Below are 18,521 nucleotides of genomic sequence, written 5' to 3' on the forward strand. Positions count from 1 at the left end.
AAATCACAAATAATTTTGATCAAATCAGAAAATCCAATTGTGGGGGGGTAAGGCCTGAAACAGCAGCATGTCTATGTTTTTTGGGTTTTTTTTTGGTTTTGTTTTTTTTTTTTTTTTTTTACAAATACATGTTCTAATTTTTCAAATGTACTTCCCCCTTCTTTTTTCCCCTAAAGACAGATGATTATATTAAAAAAAAGATTCTTCTCACAATGCAGAAAATTTATTATTAACTACGACCAAGAAGTTTTGAAGGATTCAACAAACACACTGGCAAATGTGTGAAGTACTATTACCATCTCCCAGCCTGCCTTCAGGAGGATTTAGTAATAAATTTGCTCAATGCATTTGAAGTTTTTCCTCAGTTTCAAACTAAGAGTCAATTTCACAACACAGATTATAAAAATCTACTTAATGGTTTTTGTTTATTCTTAACTTTGTATTAATGCATTAGATGTTACACCTGGCCTCAAATGGACATTGTCATTACATCTTCTGGAAAAAGGAACTATTATTGGTAAACAGATTTTTCTTATCTTTCTGAAGGGCAATATCGGATTGGGGGGGTTAAAAATAACCCCTATCAAATTTCCCAGTGAATGCAGTCCTTCTCCTTTTGGGGAAAAAAAAAAATCTTAATATATATGAAATTTTTTACAACATGCTTGCTTCATCAGAACTATTTAATATTTAAAATATGATTTTAAGATTTAAAAATATTTAAAATTAATAATTTATTTAATTAAAATTAAAATAAAATTTAATTTAAAAAAATAAATAAATTTAATAAACTAATTCCTCCCTATCAGTATTAATGCTGGTAAATTATGCAGTACCCAGAAGTTACCACAACATCAGCTGGGCAAGTACAGTGGGCATGCCCCAGGACAGACACTGAATTGGGGGATTCTCTCTTTTCTTAACCCAAGATTGGGCAGTCTCTGGCATTTGAGGGGAGTAAAAATAACCCTAGAAAAAAGCCTGCATTTGTTTCATTTAAATGCATTTTCATAACTTGAGTAGGAAAAAGCCATGTTTATTTGAAAAGCGAAGTACCACCACACAGACAAAAATCCTTCTTCGACCCAAGGACGAGCTCCAAATACCTTGTGTGAAATCTCATTGTGGGATAGAAGCAGTATTTGAAACAGCATGAAAAAATATCTTTAAATATACCTAAGTCTTAAGCAATAAACACATTTAAAAACCTTCAGCTGTAGAATTCTGCCATGTTATTGATTTTCATATGGAAAATGTATGAGCAGCATATGTAAAACTGCTCAAATCATTTTGCTGTTAAACAAACAAGCACATGCCTAGAGGGGACAGAATAAAGTAACTGGTCTCCTTATGATGAATAGCATTAACTTGCTCTGGCTTGCCAAGTCAGTAAGCGGTGTGAATTTAATGGCAATTAGCTGAGATCAAAGTTGAAGTACCATGAACAAAGTAGGTAAAACTGACAATATCAAAGAAGGGAAGTATATCATGGGTGACTGAAAAAAAATTACTTCGATTTATTTTGAGTGTTTGGAGCTGTTAATAGAAAAGGACAGATCCTTACACAATGTTTATTTTCAAAACAGTATTACTGATTAAGCAGATTTCTAGGAGAGTGCTTTCATGGGTAAATTGGCCAAAAAAACTTGATAGCGAAGTAAACTATTCTGTAACAGCTGCCATTGTGGACACACTGTTCAGAATGATATTTCCTCAAGAAATTCCTCTCTGAGTCAAAGTCAAGCATTCTCCCTCCTACCTGGCAAACAATTTATCAGCCATTCAAAGCAACAGAAAAAGTTCACAGGCATCAGAAAAAGGCAGAAAGGGAGAGAGTTCATGTGTTTTATACATGCAGTAGGCTTTCCTATTAGTAATAGGAAAAATATTCCTCTCATTAAATCTACGTGTCTTAATCAAGACTGACACAAAAAAATATAAATTTAAATTATACATGATTAATCTGGGAAAAACAGCTTTGGAGGTTTTTTTTTAGTGCTTAAGGAGACCTCCACTTCCACATAATATTAGCAGGAATTAAATTCCTATCTCAAATATTACATGCTTAATAACTCTACAGCATGCTCACTAATACTTAATATATAACTACTGTCACTATAAAATTCCAGGCTTCATATAATACCTTCCAAGCAAGAGTCTGAAAATATTCTTAGGGCAATTCCCCAACGCATTTTGCATGGATGGTAACATCCATGTTTACAGACAAGCTAATACACAGAGAAGTTAAATAATTAGCCAGGACCAGTAAGTTAATAGAAGAAAAAAGAATGAACACAAGGTAGCTTCTATCTACTGTAATCACTAGCCCATTCTTTTAATATAAGTAAAATAATAAACAACAAAAGCAAGTTGCAATGCTGGTTGAATTAAACACGTTAAACCTAGGCACAAAGAAATGGTCCAGTACAATAAAAAGCAATATATTTTTGACCTTAACCCAAAGGGTAAAGACCCAGCAGTTCTTCAGCAATTAGTCAGTGAGGTCTATGAAAGATTCGCTTGAGCAAGGACTACGTTTCTCAGAAGATCAAAGATAACTGGTGTTACACTCTGCCCTAACCAGACCCAGATTCACACTTTCCATTACTTATTTACATTGATCTTATGACTATTTTTATAGATCCATCAGAGTAAGTGTGCTTTTACTCTTTTACTAATATTTGTTTAATTAAGTTAATTAATTACAGCTTAACTAAAATATTGTACAAAAGACCTCACGCAGCTTTCAAAGTGTAGGCTGAATCCTAATCCTCTTTTTTTTTTTTTCTTTTTAACTAGCAGTAAGGGTGAAGTCAATAAATTGTCAATTAATAACATACTTGCTTTGATGGCTCTTCAGTAATTTACTTTCATACCACTTCATAAATTTCTTCGGAAAACTTCTGGGATTGCTGATACAGTACCTCTGCCATGGGAAAATTTGGTTTAAATCTGCTTTGCTGCCAATAAACCAATAAGACTAACTGGCTGATAATCCTCCCACACTACACTGTTTAGGTATATGCACTCAACCAGCAAAAGTTTAATTTGTTCCGCTAATGGCACAGAAAACTACTCAAACTTATTCACCATATAAATTTGAACTTCAGTCTGCTACTTTTTGTTATTCCTTAGGCAGAAAATTTCAGCTATAGAATGCTTTGTAATTCAGACTATTTTATCTTTTCTTTGATCCAAAGCATAACAATAATAATGGATGCTATCAGTAACTAAATATTAAACAGCACTTCACAGAAGAAACATATTAAAAAGTCTTAGAAAAGTCTGAATATTATTTACATTGGCAAACTGACATGCAAGACACATCTACTGTTCTAAGCAAGTGTAATGCTATTCTTAAACTACTGCACTAAAACCAGCGACGCTAACCTCCTTTTACATATTTCAAGCTGCCATACTTAATAGCTTTTGTCTAGGATTTCTATGGGGGTAAGGCTGTGACGCAGAGCTTTATTAGGTACAGCCTATTTTTTTGGAAGATAATTTAATTTCTAAGAGCACACTAAAAATTTAGTAAAGAAGCCATATGAAGCTCAAAATACTGATTTTCTCAAAAGTTACGTTGATAGCATTGATACAGATTTATATAATCTAAAACATTTATTATGTATAACGTGGCATGCAAACTTCATTTAAAAGTGTTGCAGGTATCATATATTCATGACAGGCCAAGGCCAGGTGGAGTCATGTAAAAATTTGTAAAATAAGTATGAAGAAACTATTATGTCATAATGGTCTCCTCATGTTGGAAAGCATGGCAGGAACTCGGGTGTTACTTTATTTCCTCACAGCCAGGACCAAAACGCTGCTGTAACTGATCCTAAGGTACAGCGGCTCCCCATATAACAGCATTCACTTGCAAGTGTTTCACTATGGGACCTCACAGAAAATGAACGAAAAACATCTCGTTCCCTTAGCATTACCTCATGCCACTTCTGTACAAGTATGCTTCTTAATTACTAATATCTATGCTCTCAAAAACAAATATTCTGGAGTCACTTGCTCAAGTATATTCACACCTCTATACCCAGAAACCATTGAGCTAGCTGAGCTGCTGCCATTTGAGAAGTGACAAACTTACAGCTAAAGCCAAATGGAGCCAAGCCACAGTAAAGGCTACAAGAGTTAGTGAATCCTTCTTGCAAATATCCCTCCATCATCCCATCGGAACAGTCTATTAGAGTACCTCAGTGGGGAAGAGCAATGCAAACCATTCCAAAATGTTCCATTTTGCCCAACAGTGTAAGATAAATACTGTCCTCCCTGGCTACATCTCCAATACCTCTAGTAGTGCTGCCTTGGACAAATATTAATGAAGATTTTAACTATCATACTTCCACCTTTAAGGTGGATTACTCTTGCCTTTCAGTTTTCTGGTTAACAGGAAGGCAGGCACAATCTCTTGAGTTTGTGGATTGATTTGGTGCCATTGTGTAGAAAACACCTGCTCCTTCCATCACGATTTTGAGATAGTGATTTTTCAGAGCAAAAAGCAAGTTTGTATGGTGCATGTTAGAGACACCCTGTTCCAGGAAACAGGCTGAAACGAAGTACAAGGAATCTTAATTTTACTTGTAACAGAAAGGAGGAGGAAAAAACTACTTGATGAGTTTCTAAACATCTTTAAGTAAGCACTGCTGCAGTCTCACCAACTGCTGTAAGATGACTATGAGTATCCCTGGATAGATACAACACGGCCATTGTTGTCTGCCTCCAAAGTGACACACAAAGTTCACACTGCCCTTACAGCTATTCCAACAAGCAAAAGCGGGAGTTCCTGCTCTCACTCACCTTGTGTCACGGCAGCTTGTACAAGTCCTGCAGTCACAGAAGAGTGGTTACTTCTGTACTGTTGACTTGGGAAGTGTGAGGATACTTGATATACAACATCTGGCACTTCTTATCAAAAATCTCCAATTCAAGTGTAATGGGATGCACTCTCTTCGGTATTGTGCAAGCATTTGAAGAAAAATTAAAGTTGAACAGTTCATTTCCTACATGTCTATCTTATCAAAGGAAACATGGTATCAAGCTGTGAAGACAAGGAACCTGGCAATGTAGTCATCTGCAAAAGATTGTGCAAGCTGCAACATCCCAACAGTGCAAAGAGACAGGCGTCCTTTTAATACATGGCTTTTACCAGCTATTAACACTCTTATATCTTTAGTGAGCACACAGGTAGCATTTTCGTAAGTGCTACCCATACATGTGCTTTATTTTGATTATTTACTTATCTATAGTATCACTACTCCCTTATCACAAGCACAATATAAATTAAAGTCTATGCATTATAACAAAACAAATAAGGTCTTAAAATAAAGTTGGAATAATCTGTGCATTAGAAGTGTGCAAAAAGCAGATAAATATTCTGATTCTTAGGTCCTAAATGTTCAAAGGGCTCTTGAAAATAGAAAGTCTTGAACTGAGGATGCAATGATTAAAATAGTACTAACCTTAGTTAGCAATTAAATGATCACGTCTCCCTTAGGACTAAAACTGTGGACAACAGCTAGTAGCTGACATCTCACTTCAACATTTTACAGCTGCTCTAAGCAAAGACTTCAGACATTTGAATGCATGCATGCATCTTATTTTCCCAGGATTTCAAAGTCCACGTCCAGGCTGCTGCTCAGCCATTATAAATGAGTAATTCAAGTAGGGCATGACTGCTTGTTGTATTAACTTGATAAAGATGTTTCATTCGAAGTGCATCAACAGTTGTGTTAAGTCATCCCTTTCACAGGCTTGTACTTATTGTGTGGTATGTTACCAGTGAAGAAATAAAAAAGTATTACTGGCTTCAAATGAATATAAAAGTCTTTACACTAAATATAATTAGTATTACGAAGATTATTGTTATGTTTTTATTACACCTGTTTTGAAAACTCCAAAATAGTCAAGTATACCTTAATTATTTCCTGTTTTTTAACTAAAAACAATTTTATCAACTGACTGCAATCTGCATCAAAGTTTTAGTTCGTTAGTTTAGACATGTAATGGTTTAAAGCACTGCTGTGCACTTTAAAATACACACATCTGTTTTCAGAAAATTCTATTACCCTGATCACTTTGTATCCATCAACTTTTCCAAAAGTTGGTTTAAAAACACAAATTTAAGAAAACAGATAAATTTTAAGCTTATCCTTTAATAAAGAATCTATCAAACACGTACAAAGCAACCATTTTGCAATAATTTTAATGCCTGAAAAATATTAATACAGGGCTTGGGCTAAAATATCTTTCAAATAATACTAAGATATATTGAACATCTTTAATTTTCTTGCATGAATTTTCAGGTCACGACTTGGAAGATTTGCTAAATACAGAATCCCTCTTTCTCTTATCACAGCAGGGACATTATAATAGAGCTCAAAATTAGAGGGAGAAGAGAATGCAAATTCCCCTTTCATGAATTTATTTCCATTGAAAAGACAACTAAACATGAACATAGTTACACTAAATATAAGAAATATACTGTATACATAATTTAGGCAAAGCCCAGTGAGGAAAAGATGTCCAGTTTATTTAAAAGATGATTAATTACATCTTACTGATTACCCTCTCTGCCATGGACTAATACAGAAGAGAAGAATACTATCCAGAGGCGATGATCCACCACATGTGCTCCATAACCCTGCTCACTAATGTTGAGCCAGACACTGCATTTAATGCTTCCCTAGATGCAATCATATCTTCTCATATTTTTCCGTTTTCTATTTACAAAATTTCCATTATTTTCTGCCTTTTTTTGGGGGGTGGGGTGGGGGTGGGGTGGTTGGGGGGTGGGGGGATTCCCTACGATAGCCAGTTCTAATATTTTACTTTATATTTTATTTAAGCAGTGTTTCTGTATGGTTTAAGTAGTTTTATTCCAGAAATAAAACAAGCATAGGCACTTTTGAGGGCAGGGGGGAGATGGAAAGAGGCAGTCAGCTTCCGATTTATTCAGATTATTATTCTGGTATCTAACATTAATTTTCAGGTTATAATTTATTTTCATTTATGGTTTGTATCATATTATTAGAACATGGTCTTTTTTCCCCTCTAGCCTGACAGTTAGTTATTAACACTGAAATTCAGAGAGATGTGACTCAAACTCCGATCGGTCTGACTCCTTTCACGTCCACCTTCCACACAGGCAGTGGGCTATTTTTCCAAGATTTCTGGATATGAGGCATCATAGTCAAAGCTACTTCTCCAGCTTGGCACCGATCCCAGGCAAACGGCCCAAGAAGCTGTACAGTGACAGATGACACTCACGGGCTCAGAGTGGAAGAGCTGGCAGATGCAGGCAGACTCTTATTGCGCCAACTGTAAGAGCTGACATGTTTGTTCACGACTCCCCATCCCTTCAGTTCTCATTGTCAGGGCACCCATTCTCCTGTGCACAGCCATGCAACGTTCTCATTAAGTTCAGATAGTATGACCTCAAAATGATTTGCTGTTCTGCTTACAGACAGAAAGAATCAATTTTCTAAATCTCTTGGGGGGAAATGACAATTTCATTTTTTTCCAGATCCTTCTACTTCATCTTAAAAATACATCAGGAATTGGGAAAAACAGACTTTGCATTAATTTGCTGTGCTGTAAATGGACCTCAACATCAACAATTAGCAGCAGAAGAGTGTTTGAATTGGAACTCAGGACTCATGTCAGCAAAGTACTTTGCTCCAGCAAATGTTTGTGCCTTAACTGAACCAGCTGCAAGATTAGGGCAACACCTAGAATACTCTTTCAGACACGACTTCAGAAAAAAAATAAATTGGTTTTTCCTTTTCAAAATGCCTTTTCACCTACTGGAGAGTATAAATCAGATTAAAATTAAGAATTAAAAATATTTAGCTATTTAATTAAACTATATATCCACTATAATCCTATCACTGCATTTCTCAAACAGATTTAGTACTCCATGTGATACTGAGAATGTCAAGATCTCAAACATACAGTACTTGTGTTTGAAGCTGGTGTACTTAGAAATCTGTTAGATAGAGATACTCAATATTAAATGCTCACATCCTATATAAGTATGGTAATTTTAGCTATTAAATGGAACTGAAAAATTACACAGTGCACTGTTTTCCTCGTATCAGTTTGAAGTATTTCTGCTACTGTACACAATAAGTACACACATGAGTATCTTGCACGTATTACTTCTATTTCAGTGCACAGGTAAAAGGCAAATGAAATCAGCTCATACAGCACAGAAGTGATTAACTGGTCTAAAGGTTAAAAGTGACTAATTGTTCCCGCAGTACTAATGTCTGTACAGTTTGAAGATTTTTGATAAAAATAGAAACTGATTTTGAGAAGCTTCACAGCCCATGAAGGAAACTAAACTAATTTAAATGTTTCTAAAGTTGGACACCTTAAAAATAATCTGTCCAAAATCATTTTCAGTTTGGTCAACTACAGGACTATGTCTTAGCTTGGGACTTATCACCAGGGTTATCTGGTTGAATTTAAAAAAAAAAAAAAAATATCAATATTCTGCTAAGATTCTAACCTCATTTGTCTAATACTGGCTGTGAAATGTTGTTTTCTACATAAAACTAAGTATTCAGTCACTTGGTAATGGCGTAACTTTATTTTGTGACCACAAATGGCTATTTGTTACCTCATGGAAAGGAACTTCTGTGGGAACTTCAGGACAGTTTGGGTGGAAGGGGATAACATGGTTAAATACTCACTCTGCACATTTACGACTGCATCCTAAACCATATAAATGAGACTGTTAGTACAATTTGTGTGTATTATAACCAGAACATTGGAATCTTGGGAGCTTCTTTTTAACCTACTACGGAGTTGAAGTGTGAAAATTACTGAGAAAAAATAATTTAGGTTTGCACACAAATATAGATTTAGATCATAATTTCTGCATTAAAAATAAAGGAAATACTTCATTTAATGCTGTTTTTCACCAAGTGTGCTATATTTCCGTCCAGTAAGATGTTATTTAAACACTTCTTACTAAAATTTGAAAAACAAAAATTGACCCGCTCAAAGTGCATTTATATTTTACCACCAAAAGTCTACTGATTTTTAGTGATATCTACTTAGCATTTCATTACAAGAAATAGCCATTTTATAAGAAACGTTTATATCACCGTAGCAGTAGTGAGAGCAATATAATTCAATTATAAAACCTGGAAACAGTTTAAACACCATTTGAAAGTAAACAGTTACAGTCCCTTATGCCCATGTCTGGGAAGCGTCCAAATGGAAGTTAAAGATCCCATGGCATTTTTTCAAAGTGAGTAGGAGCTATCCCAATATGTTGGCCAACATATATTTTCTCAATTAAAAACAGATTTCAATGTCCAAAGCTATGTGTCAGCAATTGCTGAGGGCATATGCCTGTCACGTTTCCAAAACTCTCTGCACCATCAGTATCTAGTCACCTTGCTGAATAATGCTTTTCCAGATGCCACAAGCGGAAAACGTGCATGCATTTTCATAAATATATGAAGCACAGATACATTATCTTATACTGTTATGGAAATAGAAGTCATCACTCGAATGCACATGTAGATTTTTTTTTTTTCATCCCAGAAGTGTTAAACATGACTTTGGTGACCAAATGAAACACTTTGATAACACCAGATTGTAAGTAAATAGAAATCCTATGGAACACACATGGCATACACACAAAATAAAGGTAGCGGAAATAATCTCATATCTGCCATTCCCTAACTTTTACACATTTAATGAGTTAAAAGGTTAAAAATTTTAAAAAAGGCTTTTTTAACAACTCATTTTCTTTAGTTAATTTTATAGATTTTTCTAGGTTATGCTCCGTTTAAAGAGAAAGTGGGGAGATTTCCTTTATGCACTTTAAAGCCTGCATACCCCATATTACCCACCACTCAAGAGCTCAAATCTTCAGTTGTTGAGTGTAGCTTTTTTTTTTATATCAGTTTTTCAAATATCATTTTACAAAACTCAGAATCCTATTTAGTTCCAGTTTCAAAATTCTAGGCTGCTTGTATTGATGAAAGGTCGATGGCATATTGAGAGAAACTGAATGCAATGTATGCAGAGATGAAAACACCTCTTCCCCCAAGAGGATTTGCAGAATTACTTGATGGGAAGTTGAACAAAATGCCCTATTCCTGCATTGCACAATTACCTTTCTATAACCAGAACTTACTGCCAGTTGCCAGCATTATGGAACCCACTGTAAATAATGTTAATCTGGTTAGCGTTGTATATATATAGTATGTCCCTCCCTGATGCTACTCCCATGGACATGACATTTATAATTGGAGCCAGTAGAGTAACAGACTGTGCTTGAGCACAAGTTTACTTCCCTCTTGGAAAAAGTAATAAGTGCTAAGTAATACATAAGACAGTAGACAGAGAGGTGATCAGGTCTGGAAAAATATTTGATACTTCACATGGCTATAGTGCACAAAACATTGAGCTGTGAGGGTAACGGGGGAGGATGGAGCACACACAAGCTGGTAAAATGTCCAAAATTAAATGCATTTAAAAAGACGCATTTACTTTCTCAGATAGATATTAACTAACTCACATTTACCACTGTTACCAACTTGCTCTTCCCCACACCATCCTCCGGTCCTGAACGGCTGAGTAGTACCACCATCTGCTGCCCCCACTTGAATTTGTGATGAAATTCAAAGACGCCAGACATTTTGCTTACTACAATAAACTAATTTCAAAGTCATAAGAGAGAGAAAAAGGGAGGGAGAAAACTCCATTACCACAAAATACTTCTGCCCATAAGTTTTGCAACTTGAAAAAATTTTAAATCTAGCGTCACAGTTCAGGCAGTTGAGCTACTATTTTTAACCCAATTTGGAAACTTCAGGACATTACTAGAAAACTTCTAAAAATGTATACTTATGTGAATTTAAATTCACTCCAACGTTTCATTTAAATTCACTCCAACATAAGTACTACATGAATACTGTGTTTTCAGTAACTTATACTATTAACATTCCTATTTTTCCAAGGCAAAATATGAGAATAAGCCAGATTTTAAAAGCAATTAAGAGGATATAAATGTTGTGCGCTGCAAGAGCACAGTTCTCAAAAGACCAGAGTCCTGGCAACTATCATAATCCTTTTGAAATTGTTCATATTAAGATTAAAGATCACTTTGTTCCTCTATTCCCACAACTAGTTGGTATGGTAAAAAGATCAGTCCCCTAGTTTTATATGTAACATCTTTAACATTTGCTCTCCTTTCTGTGCATGTGATTAAATGTAACATTTTGAAATCCCAAAGTTCTGAGAAAAACATAAATCCTTGTCCACAGCTGCTGTTTGACTCTGGAAACACATGCATTTTCTTTTCAAGCATCTACCATCAAAAAATCCCAAAGGACTTGAACTGGAGAACACCTGCATCTCTTCATTTAGTTCCAATAACAGAGTCTAAACTTCAAAATTACAAAAATAGATGCTATGTTCAGCTGCAGTTACATTCTGCCCCTAATTCCCGTGAACAAAAATGCTAAGAGCATGAAATCATTCAGGCAAGCTCTGTCATCGAGAGGATAAGATTTTTTGCACCAGAAGCCCAGTGGGAACTTGATAGAAAACTGGCAACAATTACAGATAAAGTACATAGTGAAATCCTCAGGGAGAGAAAAGGAAATGTAATAAGATAGATGGGTATAATTTTTACACATTTATGCCCAAACCACAAATGTGAATTGTCTTTAATTACTACAATATATTAAGCGTTTTTACTCATCCACTGTGTCAAATCTTTCCAAAATACTTCAAATTAGTTTACAAATTCTCTTTTACAAGGTTTGGGTTTTTTTATTTACTCACTCAAATTAGAACTGAAAACATAAAAATTATCATTGTTCCAGCTTTAAAATCCAGACTTTGCAGTATCCCCAGGCTAAGTAGTCAAAATTAAGTAAAAAATATGTCAATGCCAGGCTTTTTTAACAGCAAGAAAGGGGGAGTTGGGGGCATATATAACGTGCATAGTGTGTATGCATAAAAACAAACATATGTAAAATATCTCAACTCCTTTCAAATAAGTTCTAATAGTTAAAATCCGTTCCTTTATGATAGCAAAAAAAATTCCTCCTGGTTACAACATTTACAGCACTTTTGTCAGGTCTGAAGATAGGATTTCTTCAGTCTTAAAAATATTTTCACTTCACAAATTATTTTTCCTTTACTGAGGGGAGTGGGAGAGAATAGAGTGATCTTATCTAAACTTAGAAAATATTGGCAGCAGAGAAAAAAATCCGAAAATCTTTGGAAGTTTAAGGAAAATAACAAAGGAGAAATTACCAACTTTTACAATGCTGAATACTTGCTCTTCAGCCTTCATGTAGCTTTCACAAACTAGAGAAGCCTTCTCACTCTTACTTTGCCCCACTGGGTGTATCAATTTACCATATAGGAGCATGATATTAATACAGGTACTTTTGTTGACTCCCTATTTCACTGCTGCATTACTGAATATTTAAGCTAACCTCAAAGAAAACTTTACTAATTGTATTTTTTTGTTTTAGTTCCTCTTGATTTATATGTAATAAATTTCCCCATACACCAGCTGTGCAGGCACTCCCAATTATTCAATATGGCAAACCAAATAGAGCTTAATCAGCCCACCTCATCTATTCAACAGCTGCTCATAATTAAATACTAACACCAGCATTCATTCTGAAATCTCCCTATTTCTCTCGAAGGCCAGGTGAAACAAACAAGGTCTGCAGCTTGCTCCGAGGGCTAATAAAGCCAGGGTTAGTTCAGAGAAGCAGTAAGAAGACCTTCCCAAGCCCTGGGGTAATGGAATAATCTCCTCTCTTGTATTTATTATGTATGCTGCAGTTTAGATAACGACTGGGGAAAATATCCACTGATTTTTACAACTACGCACCAAGATACCTGGGGCAGTTTTTCATACAACAAGTGTGTCCAAAATTAAAAGCACCCGCATGCAGACTTGTATTTAAGGACTAAGCAAAATCATGTTCTGTGTCCCTAAATACTTCCTTCGCCATAGGTGGATCGGTTTTCCACTGTGCTAACGACACTTTGTGCACCAAACAGTAAAATACTCTTGCTAAGTAAACACCAGGATATGCACTTGTTACACATAATACTTACTTTGCCTGTATATGCTATATATCACACGCTTTAACGTTGCCCTTCGTGAAATTACATTTTATAGAGTTTTTTCCTTTGCTGGTTATACTCAATGCAGTATGGACCTCCTAGAACCGTTTTTTTTCCCCCCTTCCTCTCAGCAGCAACAAGTGAAATAGCAAGAAATAAAATACTAGTGTAAAATACTTTATCACTCAAGTTGTAACTATGCAGTCAATCACTGTAGGGCCACCTACAGACCAGCAGTAAAAGCAAATGCTCAACCATCCTGGTCACCCCGGATCATATGATTCGAGTGGCAGAGACAGTAGACAGTTGCTGACTTGAGAAGGAGAGGAGGAGGAAAGACGCCCTACTTGTTCTCCAGGTAAATACACCCTGATTTATTCAAGAATCTCATGCAATTTTCACAGTCTCTTCCTTGGCATTATGTATCCAAACAACTGCTTTGATTTTAGACCAAGTTGTTTTCCATTCAACTTCACAGGAGCATAATGAATTAATAAGTTATTCTTCCTTTACTAATTTTTATGTAAACAAAAAAATTTTAGGACACTTGCATCAGCATTGTGTTGTATTCCAAGATTCTTCCAGAGTACATAGAAATTCCCCTGCAACTGCTTCTCTTGGTTTTACACACAAAAAGATATTATATCATCCCATTCTTAATGGAGGTGGCTAACTTGCAGCTCGCTAGCTTTGTACAGCTCCAGTGCACGCCCTGCCCTGCTGCACACTGTGACCAGCAGCTCCGCTGACATTGAGTTTGCAACGTTTTCTGAATCCTTGTACACGGGGAGAAGTAAACTGAATTTACCCGACTGCTGGGTGATGACTTATCCAATCCCACCAAGCTGGAACTGCTGCCCCCTTAGCTCTTTCGAGTAATCATGTGTGTATTTTGAGAGCTATTTGTATATGCACTTTGCAGAGTTAGAAGACTTGGCCAATCCTGGCCTTATCTCCAGCAGTCTGATAACACTGAACAATTCTAGATGATTTTTCTCATCTCTCCTGGATAGCATTTTTCATTCTTTCTACATGCAGGTTGCACTACTCTCTTCACTATTCGCTGTAGTCCAAATTCCTATTCCAGAACATTGTATCTAACATTATGAGGACAAATGTCTCAAACAGCACAACTTCAGTACTACACAATCATCTCCAGTGGTACAGCTTTAAACAACCCTTTCATTCCCCTGAGGCATAAGTTGAATTTGCTGTCAAATTATCCAGTATAGCTTCCTTAATTCCCAGAAGTGACTGCAGCTGACAGCAAAAGTATTTTTATGCTCTCAAATCACTTCATGTTTTCTCTCCATGTAGCTTTCAGAGTGGTAATGAAAAGGATAGCCATATCTCCTGTATTAAATTGCCTCAGCTCCTTCAGCAAGTATTTGAAAGCAAAGGCTTTAATTAACTCCACCATCCTTTGTATAGAACCTGAGATGACAAACGTTGTTGTTTCCTAGTTTAATTTATATTAAAAAAAACCAAAACACCCCAAATCATTTGTAGTACACTAGTCTTCATGTTTACCAGGACCAAAGCTTTAACACACTAGCCAGCTTCTCCCTCTCGTTTGTCATCAATCCCAGGTGCCACCTTACAGACCTAGAGAAGCAGAGGCAGAGCCTGAGCACGCAGGGCAGCGACTGCCACCGAGTACACAGAACCAATACAACTTTCCTGAGGCTCTGGGGGCATGGGTGAAGTGTCCAGTAAACTTTCAGTTCTAAAAATCCTAGCATTTTAAATGAATCTCCATTCATCTACAAAAAAGGTACCACAGACACTCGTCTGTTACAAACCAATTTTCTGCCTTTTAAAGTCCCTGCATATGAGTCTGGCCAGCACTTCATTTGTCAGTACCTTAATTCTCATAGGCGTCTCCTGTCACAACCTATCAAGTGCTCTCTACTATCTAATTGGACTGTCATAATACTGATGAGCTGAAATGTAGGTGAACACTGTGACCTGTAACAAAAGCAATAATTCTATAATATAGGTAAGTATGCATAGCTCCTTTAAAATGTAATTAATATTCTAAGACAAAAATCAGACAAACTGAAGAGATCCTCAAAAATGGCAGAAAATGCAGTAATAGTAATAAATATAATTATTATGAACACTTAAAAGCTACATAAGTGAGACAACAGGTGCAACAGATTTTTACTTTTTTTAAAAAACAGATCTGAATAATTTGGAGACTGTTGAATCATTAATTGCTTTTCAGCAATGTTTTAGGGGCAGGAACTTAAAACAATTGTTATAAAACCACTGCCATAAACATTTTCAACATGATGCTCTCCAAGAAACATACAAGTACAGTTACTGAAAAAATAACCTAACAACTGCTGGAGTGCACAGTGCTCACAAATATTTACTTTGCATAAGAATCAAAGGTTGCTTACATATGCATATAAAAATTACAAAGACGGTAATAAATTCACTGTTACTTTTCAGACTAATGACATTCAACAACCATTACACGTGAAAAAGTTAGAGAAAAAAAGCACACTTTTCATTTTATTTTTGTGTTTCATAATATTGGAGTCAGCTAATTCTTTTGCTTTCCTTAAACTAGATGCTCTTTTGGGGTTGGTTTTTTTTCCCTTATTTGATTCCACTCTTAGCATTGCAACAGGATAAACTTTTAAAAACACAAAAGAATGATTTTTTTTTTTTTAAAATGCACCATACTGACAGCAAAACCTAGATCCATGTATATTTCACAAACTATATTACAGTTACTTTAAACTAGATAGATACATTTCAAAATTGGCAGTGTTGCTTAAAACACACCAATGTTTTGTTTAAAGCCCACAGAAACCATAAGAATGTAAGGTAAGAGTATTTATGCCCACAAACTCACTAACACCCTTAAATTTATCCAAGCCACTCCCTGAATATATCAACTTGTTTCTCATTTAAAACCACCACACCACCAAGTTTGACGACACTAAATGTATGCTCTGTAGCATTTTAAAAATTACCTTTTTATTATTAACAAATTTTGAGAAGCAAATTCTTAATTTATTATAAATTACGCTGCAAATTTATATGAACCATCTTGAATTCAGTATGTCAACTCTGTATAAGAAGCTCGACCCAACAGGGAAGAAAGGATAGAACTAATATTTTCAACATGGATCCTGCCCCCAAAAGAGAAGTCTACAAAAAGTTCTGTATAAATAATTTTAAAGGCAACCAAAGTCAGTGAAGCATTCCTTATTGAAGACGACACACATCAAAATGCTGCTTTTAGTTTTTGTGTCTCACAGTGAGCTAAAGTAAAGTTATAATGTGTGCAGTATGTGAAAAAGATACTTCGGCATTTGGCACATTTTATATCAAGCCCCTCTTTTGAAAATTACATTGGATAGGAAAAATGTAATGCGATACCAGCTTAACAAGAGTTTTGCACTTACCAGAATTATGGCAGTAGTCCATATACTGTGGAATTTGGATTGTAAAGGCTACCAAATCTGGAGCTAAGAGAGATTCTGGCTTTCTACTCTCATTGAGCCATTTACTGCTATGTAAGTCTCTGGTGTCAGAAGGGCCTTGAATTAAAGGAATCAGCTTCTCTTTTCCATCACCTAAAATAAAGGTAACAAGATAAATTTTCAACACATAAACATTCACTAGTCCAAAGAGAACAGCTATTAACATTGTAAGAATTAAAAGAGGAAACAGAAAGAGCAATCTCCTATAAACTATTAAACAACTTCCTCAATGTTATCTCGTAAATGTCTTTACATCCAGGAGGATTTCAAATAAAGTAATCCATTCTCTTTAAAATAGTAATTTCTATCTCAAGTTTACAAAATAATATCTTTTAAAATCACCAGGAACTCTATTTAGATTTAAATACACTACATTTTTAATATTCTTGACATTAGCTGCCTTTACGTATGAAGAGATCATAAGCATTGATCGGAAAAGTTCCTGCATGCTCTTCAAGAAAAATTCTAAGAAATTTAAAAATTATTTATCACAGAGCCCTCAAAAACTTCACAAGCAAAATACATACTTGCAGCACTGATGGAAAATGAGATATTAAACAATAAACAGAATACATCAAAATTTGCCACAAATAAAACAAAGTGCAAATATTCTGCGTAACATGAAAATGCAGAGTTATTCCAGTTTCTTCAGTGCTTTTAGATTAATATTTGTCTCAGCAGAAAAAAACCCAACATCTTTATTTTTTATTCGGTGTAAAAACTGACTATACTGGGGCCAGACTGGATCATCCTGGCACACTTAACAATAATAATAAAAAACCCCAAAACAGAAAGAATACAAAAAAACCTCTCTGATTCATAGGAACAATGAGTAAATTCTTGTTTCAGTAACTCTCCTTGTAAAAAGCAAGGCCAATTCTCCTATACAGGCAATAAAGTTTTACATGGTCCAGCTGCACATACCTGGGGCTTTGGCACAAATTTTTATTGATCCCACGGTCCCAGAGGCACATTTGACCAATGATGTGCCGCAGTACTTCAATTCAACATTCTGGATCGAGCCCTCAAGAGTTGGCAGGGGATTCTTAGATTTCACACCTAATAAAAGAAAACTGCAAATGTACTAGCCTGTTGAATTTAAATATTTTTATATTCCTTCACCAAGGCATTTAAACTTAATTATACTTTAATTATCTACTTTAGATGTTCTTATAACATTTTTTTCGTGGTTCACAGTTTTTAAAGGGAAGTGAGAGAATGCTGTATATAGGCATTTTAATACAAACCGTTATGCATAAAATATATAGATACGAGGAAAACACACAAAGCCACTTAGAAATTGGAATAATAAATATGTATATATACACATACATACACTTTTGTTTTCACTTTATAAGCGTCACCTGAACTATTCTCTTTCATGTTTTTATTATGACCTTTTCATTTCAGGATCTTAAAAATCACAAAGTGTTTTCAACCTTACATTTAGACAACATTTTACTCAGTAGCAATGTAGCGCATTAAATCCACGCAGCTGAATGGCACAGAAGGCCAACGGCACACTTGCCATTTTTCAACGGAAACTGGAGTTCAAACCTTGCCTTAGGTCACAAGTGGAAATGAGTTTTGGTGGTCTTTCCTCAGCCCCTATTTGTGCACACCAGAAAACTACCGCACCGGTTGGAAGAAATCGGGGCTATTGGCAGACACTTCTGAAGAGCTGCCTAGAACTGCGGTGGCAGCAGCAGGGGATCTTACAACTCAGGACTGAGATATATTGGCAGAGCTCGAGGGCAGCCCCCAAAACAGCCCCAGAGCATGGGTGGAGAAAGCCAGCCCTCCTATTCTGTACTGCGCTGCCTATCAAAAAAAAAACCAAAACATAAATTTACTTGCAAATTAGAAAGAAATAGTTTCAACACCTGTAAG

At 35.6% G+C, this 18,521-nt stretch overlaps 1 protein-coding gene across 10 annotated transcripts in view; it reads right to left on the reverse strand.

Moving 5' to 3' along the window:
* The window catches only part of VPS13B (vacuolar protein sorting 13 homolog B), a 480,344-nt gene that overhangs the window by 308,573 nt on the left and 153,250 nt on the right, over positions 1-18,521 (reverse strand). For 8 of the 10 annotated variants that reach the window (XR_008464637.1, XM_054189533.1, XM_054189532.1 and 5 more), the window contains exons 18-19: positions 17,556-17,690; positions 16,554-16,724 (exon numbers count right to left, since the gene is read on the reverse strand). Coding sequence is in view for 9 of the 10 variants with exons in the window: in XM_054189533.1 (XP_054045508.1) it covers positions 16,554-16,724; positions 17,556-17,690 (306 nt within the window). In the remaining variant the exon portion in view is untranslated. Of the gene's footprint in view, positions 1-913; positions 5,054-14,464; positions 15,100-16,553; positions 16,725-17,555; positions 17,691-18,521 lie in introns of those variants that run through there. The other 2 variants (XM_054189541.1, XM_054189540.1) reach the window with 2 other exon arrangements.

Source organism: Rissa tridactyla, chromosome 2, assembly GCF_028500815.1.
Source record: "Rissa tridactyla isolate bRisTri1 chromosome 2, bRisTri1.patW.cur.20221130, whole genome shotgun sequence".
NCBI lineage: Eukaryota > Metazoa > Chordata > Aves > Charadriiformes > Laridae > Rissa > Rissa tridactyla.